This window comes from Loa loa (genome assembly GCF_000183805.2).
Source record: "Loa loa unplaced genomic scaffold supercont3.417, whole genome shotgun sequence".
Taxonomy (NCBI): domain Eukaryota; kingdom Metazoa; phylum Nematoda; class Chromadorea; order Rhabditida; family Onchocercidae; genus Loa; species Loa loa.
In genome coordinates, this window is record NW_018108597.1 from 9,478 (window position 1) to 20,445 (window position 10,968).

General features: G+C 28.7%; 2 protein-coding genes across 2 annotated transcripts in view; one reads left to right on the forward strand and one right to left on the reverse strand.

Annotated features, from left to right (window-relative positions):
* Nucleotides 1–3,389: 3,389 nt before the first annotated feature.
* On the reverse strand, nt 3,390–9,156 carry LOAG_08970 (hypothetical protein). The gene is made up of 10 exons (XM_020447837.1): nt 9,052–9,156; nt 8,727–8,870; nt 7,599–7,747; nt 6,805–6,995; nt 6,026–6,267; nt 5,480–5,644; nt 5,089–5,260; nt 4,441–4,569; nt 3,992–4,136; nt 3,390–3,772 (listed from the first exon to the last, which is right to left on the reverse strand). The coding sequence occupies exons 3-10, from the start codon at nt 7,692–7,694 to the stop codon at nt 3,677–3,679; spliced, it is 1,236 nt and encodes a 411-aa protein (XP_020301972.1). The 5' UTR covers nt 7,695–7,747; nt 8,727–8,870; nt 9,052–9,156; the 3' UTR covers nt 3,390–3,676.
* A 1,470-nt stretch (nt 9,157–10,626) lies between these two features.
* LOAG_18639 (hypothetical protein) overlaps nt 10,627–10,968 on the forward strand; it is a gene marked incomplete at its 3' end in the record, with an annotated part of 16,463 nt that continues 16,121 nt past the window's right edge. Inside the window, exon 1 of the mRNA XM_020451303.1 lies at nt 10,627–10,780. Within this exon, the coding sequence (XP_020304921.1) occupies nt 10,639–10,780 (142 nt within the window). The 5' untranslated portion in view covers nt 10,627–10,638. The remainder of the gene's footprint in view (nt 10,781–10,968) is intronic.

Here is a 10,968-nt window from a genome sequence, read left to right on the forward strand (position 1 = left end):
CCAAATAGACATACCAAATTTAAATTGCACTGATAATAAAGTAATAATAATAATATTATTATTATTACCATTATCATTATCGGATTATCGGAAGCTCTCATTATTTTGGTTAATTAATTTCCTAATTAACGAAATGTTTCCATTAGATATATGCTTTAAAAAAGAAAATATGTTGACACATATTTGTCAACTTAAAAAACATTAATTATATCCAAGAAATCCTACGTATTCCTTTTCAATGATAATTTAAAATCAAATGAAAGTATTACTAATTTCATCAGAAAAAAAAAAAATTTTAAAAATGTGTGACCACTTGTTCGAAACCACTTCAAAAAATATTAAACAATCAGAACAAATCGTTAATATAGCCAATAAAAATATCTATGTCATTAAATTACGGTAATTAAATGTCTTTCCCAACAATGTGGTAATTTGTTTATTGTTGAAATCTTATAAGGACACTTTCTTTTAGGAAAAAAAAAAACCCTGATATTATTCATAATTAAATAAATGTGCTTTATAGTATAAGGAGTAAAACAGAAGATAATCTGTGTGCTATGAAAATATCGTTTAATGTATTTTAATGAATTCTAAATTATAAACAGGTAAAATTAAAAAAAAAAAAACCTAGACAATAAGAATCATTTAGGTAAGAAATAGGATTGGCAAATAATGATAATAACGAAATTTTGATAATATGGTACTTGATAAGAAGAAAAAAAGAAAATTATAATATGCTACTTGACAAAAGAGTAAAAATAGCATGAAAAAATTTCAGGATTAAAACAAAAACCTTAGAAAAACCCCCGATGTCTTTATTGATTGCTTTGATTGAATATCAATTTTGTATAATTTTTGTCAAAGTTTTTTGCAAACAAATCTAGTAATAAGTAGGAAAAAAAAAACAAACAAATCTAGTAATAAGTAGGAAAGTTTTTTTTTTTTTTTTTTGACGGAAATATCTGATTTGAGTGAAAAATGAAACAAAAATTCAGCATACAGTACTATATTTATGAATTTATGATAGCAAATACAATCAATTATTTCATATATTTACATATTCTTTCCCAGCCTATACCTTTCTTCATGAATAAGAATGTTGTAAACGATGTATACGATCTTGTTTTATTTCTGTATAAAAAAAAAAAAAAAAAAAATTATTTAAAACGTCGAAAAGTAAGAATACTGAAGAATGTTACACAACAAAAATTATGAAGTCAAAAATTATGGTATTTTATAAAGTTGAAAATTTAAATAAGTAACACTTCTTACTATTTTTCATAATGAAATTTAGTATTTTTCAAATAAGCTCTTACTTCTTACTATTCCTTATAATGCACTTCTTACTTCCATCCATCATCCCTAAAATGAAATGATTATGTAAGTATTAAGTACGTATGATTAAGATGACAATATCTCCGCAAATATCCATCCCTATACTTCTGATAAGATCTGTTATACCTTTAACATTCTTCAGTAGTGACAACAATGTTGACAAAACCAATCATTTGAAAAATCTTCAAATTATTGCAGCAGAAAAATGAATTCGACGTTAAATGCAGGAATTTTACTGCTCATTCTGCAACTTATTTAATAATATAATTTCTTTTTCATGTTAAAAAATAAATAAATAAATAAAATAATTGATTTTAAAATATGCAGAAGGTATTTGAAAATATACAGAAAGTTTCCTTTTAATTTCAGTGAATTGAAGTTGAAAGTTCATCTACAAAATCGATTGTCACGCAGACAGTCATTTATCGACCCGATGAATTAACTAAAAATACCAAATTAAAAAAAATTAGACAACGAAAATTATAAAGCTAACAAATTTACTTATTTCAACTTACTATGAAGTTATTTCCAATTTCCTCACTGACAAACACATTCATTTTATCTTTCCGCTTTTGACTTTTATGCTGAATGCGACACGATGTTGGAATTTGCATCAATTCACATTAACGATTAATCATCATCATATCTTTCTCTACCAAATTATTTCAAATGTAGGAAAGAATCTTTTCAATACACTCTAATATATATGTGAAGTTAATTCATTAAATTAATATTAGTAATCCTGAATTGATTCTCATGTTAATTCAGAATTGATAGAAATATTGAAAGGGAATTTTTCAATTTCAAATGTTATTCATTCATTTAATAAGTTGACTAAAACATCAAGGTATGAGTATTTTAAGGAAAAAAAAAGGAAGAGATAAAATTAGAAAAATTTCAACGATGCATGTAATTTGATGAGATTTAGTTGGAACCACACAGATAGAGTGAACAAAAATACGAAAGAATATATGAAAATAGGAAGGAAAAAAGAAAAAAAAACAAAATATATGGAAATGATTGTTATTATTCTAAAAAATAATTATTTCAATTTAAACCAAAACTAAAATATCATTTCGTCACAATTTAAATTTGATAATTCTGAAATTCTTACATATCAAATGAAACCTTTCCTTAGAAAATGTTCCACAATAAAAAAAAAAAGGAAGCAAATCCAAGGAAAGAATTCCAATTCAGATTAGATTTTTAAAGTTAATATTTCTTTTCTGTTTTTTTTAAAAAAAAAAGTCCAACATTGCTGTACATTTGAGTAACATCAATAAAGCAGAGACTAGTAAATCTTTATATCCAACATAACTTTGAACTGGTATTTTATAAATTTAATTATTAATTAAATACACAAACAGGTGCTTTCCATCCTTTCTTAGTATTCATAGAAATGAATTATTGTAATAGAAATCAACTATTTTTACTGTATTTTCAAATTACAGATTAATTCAATGAATTATAACATAACATTGAGAGACATCGTAATTAAAAAAGAGCCACAAAAAAAGAAAAAAAAAAACAGCTTAACAAATAATCGATCAAATGCATTGATTGCGTGCTTATATAATTTATATTTAGCAATAATTTAAAGCCACCGGAGGTACTGTATTTAGAATCTAAATGGAAGAATGAAAATGAGCCTTTGATAAATTAATGACCTTATTTTCTAACCTTCAAACTTTTTCAAATTTGACTTAATATCTGTCTCTCTATATCATATAGTTCAACTGGGGAAATGATGATTAACAATGATATTGTCGAAATCTTTTGAAAACGTTACTGCTGTTTAACATTTTCTTCCAGTGAAAAGACCTATTATCCCAAACTGTTAATGCCATAGTTTTTAGACACCACTTTTCTTTCTTTGTTTTTATGATAACTAAACAATTTACAGTCCGTAAGTTAGTAAAGATATTCTTTGCATCAAACATTGATGGCAAATTGAAATACTGAATCAAATTAAATCCAAAAACCAAAGAAAAATGAACTGAAATTCATGAAGCAAATATAATAAATATAAAAAACAAGCAAATATGTTGTAAATACAACTGCGAAGGAGCAAATACAACTGGACAATCAGCTAAGTATTAGGTTAACTTTTTTGTTACATAGTAAACAATCACAGACACGACACAACACCGGCAAGAAAATTCTAAATTGAACAAGTATTCTAAAATACACGGGATAAGTAGTACTCATATCTAAGCACAACATTTTAGCTAAATTATATTCAAAAGTTAAACTGAAACAATCAGTATTTCAAGTACGGCAGCACTTGAAAATTAAAACAAACATTTCAATTAAACCCGACAAATAATCATAAAAAAGCCCTTCAGATGTTCTGAATTTCCTTTGGAGACAAAAAAACGCGATGCTGGCCATACCGAAATGAGACCACTCCATTATAGCAAGTACGACATACACCTGACTAAAAATTATTACATTTCATCTAATCAGATGTTCAAGGAAAAAAAAAACAGAACACTTTCTTTTCATGCACAATCGCTCATAAACTAAAGGGTCTTTCTAGATATAAAAAATCCAATCAAATCACAAGTGAATCTATCCTTATATTCTTTAATTTATAATTTACTTTTTTTTTTTCGCCTCTTTATCTGTACAGAACACGAAAATTCTTTAAACATACCCGAAAATCATCCATTACACTGAATCTTCTGGCAAAAGCCTTAAAATCAACTGAAGCCACATAAAACAAGCGCACTTTTTCTGGCAAAACAGTACCATTTGAAAACCTTCCTTTCAGAATTTCATCCAAAGTAGCAGGAACCGCTCTATAAAAAAACGTACAAGTTTAACTACTATATAACGCGCCTGATCAAATGATCACAAGTAATCCCTATAGTAGATCATTGCATTTATCCACTTCTCATTTCTTCGTCAACGTTGTTCTTTCAATGACCGGCTCTCACTTCATCACTAAGTGAAACGAACGAAGAACAGGTTTGAAAAGATAAGCTTATTTCAATCTTTTGCAGGTAATAATCTGGATACCTGACCTGATTAACAGCAACAGCGACTAGCCGATAGTTCACTCTCACTACTCAATCTCAATCGAAATATGAAATTTTCACTTACCCAAGAACAATTTTGCGGAAGGCAGGATCATAGTAGTCTTTTTTTAAATAAGACAAATCAGATTGCGAGAAATAATAGAAATCCGTGTTAACCACGATATGTTTTAAGTGTTTCTCGTAATAGAGGCCTCTGAAAATTACTGGAAAATAGCAATCATTGAAATCACTAGGAAGTACATAGTAGACATCAGTGACATATAAATAAGAATCAATTTCAGAAGCTATTTCATCCCTTTCTTATCAGTTTAACCAAACAATTTATGGTACGATGCAGAAAAAAAATCTCAATCACTAAGAACAGAATTCTACTTATCAAATACTACTAACTACGATGTTCAAACTACAAAATATAAAATCATTAATTATCGTATGAAAGAATATATGTGTCTTTCATGTCACCATCCATGCATTAGCAGCATTAACTGTCATGATGGATAAACTCGAGAAAATCCTTCTTCAGAAAATCCTTCTTCTGCTCCTATCGCTAATCTCATTTTGATAAATTTTCGAAATTATAATTGACAGTTAAGTATTGTCTAGCATGACTTATGAAAAAGGTCAAATTCTTGCAGTTTTTGAAGGAAATCAAGAAATATAAAAATTTGGCAAATTCAAAGTACCTAGAGATACAAGATGGGAAAGCACATACTTGCTGACACCCTTCTTGCCTCTCAAACTGATCCCCGTACGTGATATTTCCGGCCTAATACATGCTCGTCCTTGACGTTGAGCTGGGTCACGCATCCAATCATCCCAAAATGTTTTGGGCCATTTTACTTTCAGTTCCTCCCACAGTTGCGATGTAAGCATCCAACCAAGACCTGGAAAATTTTTTTGATTTTAAAGCAAAATATCAAAAACAATCATTAGAAAATGATGATTCTCGGTTTTGAATAATTCGTTTGCTTAAATGCATAATGGAGTATTACTATATCTCCAGCGATAGCTGAGGAAATACAAAGATCGTGCGGGAAGGAGACTCCACAATACCTGAACACCACAATTAACACTGCTAATCTTCTGTGAACATAGCAAAGAACCTGGAAAGAAATCGGTTCGATGCAACAAAGAGTTATCCTCTACAATGAGTTCTTTCTTTCCGTTGTCGTTCCACGCTGATATACACCAAATTGTCGGATCTTCGAACAATAACTTTCTATTTGCCAGCATGTATTCCAGAAAATCCGGAGCCAGTAGCAAATCATCTGAACAAATAATTAATGATATTATTTGATGAACTGGACAGATATAAATTTTGAACAATGTTTTCAAGTACTGGATAAGATTATTCCCGAGTCAGATTACTCAATTCGGTTATGTTTCACCAACAAGCCTTCAGAACCGCAATGAAAAACAGCATCCTAAAGTTTTTTGCTAAAATCAACATTCCTACCATGTATCAGAACATCCCCCTATCATCCGCTCACGTGAGAAATTTTTGTCCTAAAAATTTAAAAGTTATTAACTTATCCATACATCCTGTTTCCGATCACAAAATAATGACCTATAGGCTGACACTACCAAGGTAGTATCAATTCCAAATAGTTATATCAAAACTTTTTAAACAATAAGAAAAAAAATATAACCTTCGGTAATAATAGCACTTTGATATCCTAGAATGGTGAAGACATAATCCAGGGCGAAATAATAATGTCGCGCAATTCGATAATAACCTTCATACTTTTTTTCCCGTTTGGTTAAATTGAATGAAGATTGATTGGGATTTTCGATTAGAGTAATATTTGGACCAGAACTGAGAATAAGATCACGCACTGCATCATCATTACAATCAAGGCTAACAACAATCGGAACCGTGGGTCCTTGTAAACTGAAAATATGAGAAACCACTTTTACCAACATTATAACAGCGTTTAGTTTTCATGTATTATTGATTGGAAATAGCTATGCAAACCATCAAATGTTTCCTTGAAGGCTATCAGTGATATTACGTCCAAAAACTAAATAATGATTTCTAGTATGGAATATTTCAATCACGCAGTATTATTATTTTATAAAATATGTAAATGGTGATTACATGTTGAGTTAACTAATTTTAGATTAAAATCTGAATTCGCAAGGAATACTGTAAATTTTAGAAGTCAAGAGCTGAAAATGTATATGACACCAGACATTATTATATATACTTTCCCGCCTTTTTTATTGTATCTACAAGAATGAATCTTTCCATCAAAAAGAAAAAAATATCATGCAAAAAGATATGTATCCGTCATGTCAACATGGTTGTTAATGTTTCTGTAAAAACTATACGTTTTCGGATTTTTGAAATGAAAGAGGTTACTGTGTTATTTCCTACGCCTTCATAAACATTAACGCGTTTTCAGATTACTGAGAAAAACCAACAAACTTTTTTAGTGCTTCCAAATGTTCTTTCAACGCTTCAAAACGATTACAAGCAATTACCAAAATGACCGTTTCTAAATGATCTCCTTGATTTAAAACATTTCGTACTTGTTGCAAATCATTCGCTAAACGACGTGCCACATTTCGAACTCGTAAATTTAAAACTTGACGACGGTATTGCAATTTATCGTATCTCTAAAGTTTAATCTTCGTGATAGGAAAAAGAAGGAAATTCGGAAATCTAAATGAAAAAAAAAGCTTCTGTATATATGCCTGTGTGATGGCTTCAGTCATGAAAAAAAAAGAAAAAAAAAAACATGACGTAGCTTTAAAATGAAAAGAAAACTGTCATTCGAAGCTAACTTGATAGAACTCAATTCAACTTGGAAACTTTTCAATTTTATTTAATTTCGAAGTATGGGTCCTTTTAACTTCAAAGCAGTGAAACAAACTAATGAGAAGTACTTGCAGTTAGCGCTGCAGTGATGGCTGCTGGAGAGAAAATAAAAATAGTTTGATGTGCTATTAAGCATTTCATAGTTCAATATGCTATGATTTATAGTTCCTAGAAGTTACTCCAGAACAACGAACATGGTGTTTATTAGAGTAGTTAACTATGAAAAAAGTAAATTTCCTGCCAAAGTCAAGCAGTAGCATCTCAAGTTTACTTATGCCCACTCTTTGCTCTCATAGAAATTAAGACGTAATGTGAACTATTGCAAAACATACAGAGACTGAATCACTGCAATGAAGTATCAGATTAAGATAAAACTGAATGTCAAAAAAGTAATTCGTTACCGTATTGTGAGTTGCGATATTGAAAATAAACTTGGGAATAACCAGTGCTCCAACAATAATAATAGTGTAAAAAATGAAAGAACGAATTTTGCGCATTTTGATCCAACAATAATGTCATCATCCCTGCCGGTTTTAAAACAAAAATTTGTCTGAAAATAGGATAATACAGGACTAAATATTGAAGAATTTGAATATTACAAAAAATGACAATATAACAGTGATTTTACTTGAATAAAATAATTGTTGTCGTCATTTTACTTTCGTTTTCTTAGACAATATTACCTTTTACTACACCTTTTAGTTATAATGAATAAATTTTTATACACCATTTTCTTGCTTATCTTTTTCTATTCCATTATGGCTATCAAGCTTATCACTCTCACCTATCATTCCCAAGCTTTTCAAGCTATCATTTCCACAATATACGCTACTCCATTTCCGAAATGTTTCAGTGTTAAAGGATAACTCTGACTGGCAATAATCTAGTGATTGAAAAAATAAATGACACATTATATGATGTGAATAACATGGACGTGAAAATGGATCTATAACGTGAATGCTAAACGTAAATATGTGAATGTGCAATAATCATGTATTTACAACATATAAACAACGAAACGAAGCTAATAAAATTTTGTTTTTCCTTTTTTAAATCATAAATTCAATGAAACTTGAAATAATATTTCTATCGCCGATAAATCCTAATTTATTTATTAATATTATTTTGCAATCACATAACATCATTTCCCGTCAAAACTGATAAATCTTTTTTTTTCTTTTTCTTTTTTTTTGGAGAAAAAAGTTGTAATGGATGATGGAACAAACTCATGAAATGTCTATCTGTCCTGAAAATTACGTTCAAGCTTCCGATAAATCTTAACCCTGACAATATCTATTTCCCCAACTCCATAAATCATAAAAATAGAAATACCTAATCAAAATTTTCGACATAATCATTCTACAGAGCTTATTATACTTTATTTTTTTATCTTTTAATATTCATATCTCTCCCTTCCTGTCACCATTTTCCAATCATTTAATCTTATGCTATCTTCAATGATTTTTAATAAAGTTGAACAATATATCAATTGGTATATAAAGGAAGTTAATTAAGAATTAAATTAATACCAAAATAAGCGCGAAAATTTTTGTCCATTGCATCGTGTACCATTTCCTTTAGTCACTCCATTATAGTTCATTTTGAACAATGAAAAATCGATACTAATGGTAATTTTCCTTTTCTTCTCTTATCAAGTACAACAGCACTTGTATCTGTTAAAAAAGAGGATAATATTTCAAGTATATTGAATTTGAAAAAAAAAAAAAAAATGAAATTATTTGAGAAATATTTTACTTTAAATTATAAGAAAAGTTTTTTCTCCTTTCTTCACCATTAAAATGGATAATGAGGAAAGTTTTGGTAGAAAATAAAAGAGATAATTTGAAAATATACATTTTGTTGAAAATTCAAATAAATAAGTGAATGGATGAGGAAACATCGCACAAAATAAATGAAAGCTTGAATGATTAATGAACTTCGAACATTCAGCTGAAAATTTAAGAAAAAACAAAAAAAAAAAAAAAAAAAGGAAAAAAAAGAAAAACGAATACATATATGGATGAATTTGAATGATTTTAGTGCATAAATTTCAGAATTCAGATTAACAAATTTTGCATAATTCAACTGACAATCCATAAAAGCGTAGCAAATTTTGTCTACATAAGTATAATTTTAAATAAATAAATCAAAAAATAATATATCCAATTATTTATCCTAATTATATCGCATGAAATGTATAAATGTTTTTTATTTCTTCCGATTATGCGCTATAGTGCATATGACCAATAATCAAATTTAACGTTTTAAATACGCTGCTAAAATTTCGAACACAATTTAAAGCATTAAAAATATCAATGATTATAAATTCTGCCACTATTTTAAGGTTCATACATTTTATTAATTTTTAGACCTACAAATTTAACTGATTTATGATTTAATCAACAATAATTAATAAAATAAATAGTGCACAATTGAAAATTTCCTGAAATGATTCGACAGAGAAAGAGTAAAATTGGAAAAGATAACGGGGAAAAATGACGAATATATAATGGAAAAGAAATGAAGAGAAGGCAGTGTAAACAAGACAACAACAACGTAAACATTCATTTATTTCTCTCTCCACTTCAATAATTATTTGCTGCTCTTATTGACATTTAATCACGAGATGAAAGGAATGTACAATGGAAAAGAATCAAAGATTATGAATATTTATCAAAACAACGTAGAAAAAGGGATGAAAATATGAGAGGAAAGTGCATTGTAATTGAAGAGGCAATGAGGATTAGTGAATTTAACGAAATATCACACTTCACTAACAACAGAGATTGGGAAGACATATTATTTGTAATAAAATTTGATGACAAACAATAAATGAATAAACGTCCTCCCAAATTTCGTAATATCGACATCCTTGTCGGTATTTCACGATGGGCCGCATCAAAAATGAGCGACAGTCGTGTGAGGTAAGTTTTGCTCAGGTGTGGGCGAACTTCTCGTGACCTAGTGTACGTCAGCATAAGGTTTTCGTATTAATTAGGCGTGTTGGACGTGTATATTTACGTAAGAAATGTGGTTAACTAACTTTAATTAACCTCTTTTATTTGAATGTTGATGGATTTAATGGAATACTGAAACAAATGCCCCTATTTTTATATTTGAAACGCAAAACATACATCCATTAGCATCGTATAAGCTTTAATTAGTTATAATGAGACACAAAAATAAACATCTAAGTGTTAATTTTTGTAAAACTTAGCACATTAAATAATCAGATATTTTATGTATATTTCATTTTTCAGTAGAATAATATTATTTAGATGAAGCTCCGATGTTATCCTTTCAAATTGTCGATTCAAAGATTGATCAAAAATATGCTCTACTAGATGATTCGGATATTTTAAAAAATATGATCTGTTAGACCTTATCATACTTATCTCAATCTGTGGATTAATTTATTCGGAAATTACATTACAGGTAGAAATGTCGCGGACGTTTGGTCAGCGATCGGATTTTATTGACTTTGATGATGGTTTTGAACAGGAGGAGCGTGAAAATGATGGTGATTCATTTGAAGAAAATATTCGCAAACAATTGCTTGAATTTAGAAGTGGTACCGAAAGAGGTTTTTTTTTCTTCATTTGTTATATCATTTTTTCAGTATTGCCACTTAGTCGATTAATGGGTTATTGAAATATGCATATATGTACGTATATATATATGTACATATATATATATATATATATATATATATATATATATATATATATATATTATATATACATATATATATATATATAATATATATATATG

Coding starts and splice junctions, on each gene's coding strand:
- LOAG_08970 (XM_020447837.1), bottom strand. CDS start 7,694: ATGCGCAAAATTCGTTCTTTCATTTTTTACACTATTATTATTGTTGGA. Junction 6,996..7,598: donor ATATCGCAACTCACAATACG/GTAACGAATTAC, acceptor ATTAAACTTTAG/AGATACGATAAATTGCAATA. Junction 5,261..5,479: donor TCGAACCGATTTCTTTCCAG/GTTCTTTGCTAT, acceptor AAAATTTTCCAG/GTCTTGGTTGGATGCTTACA.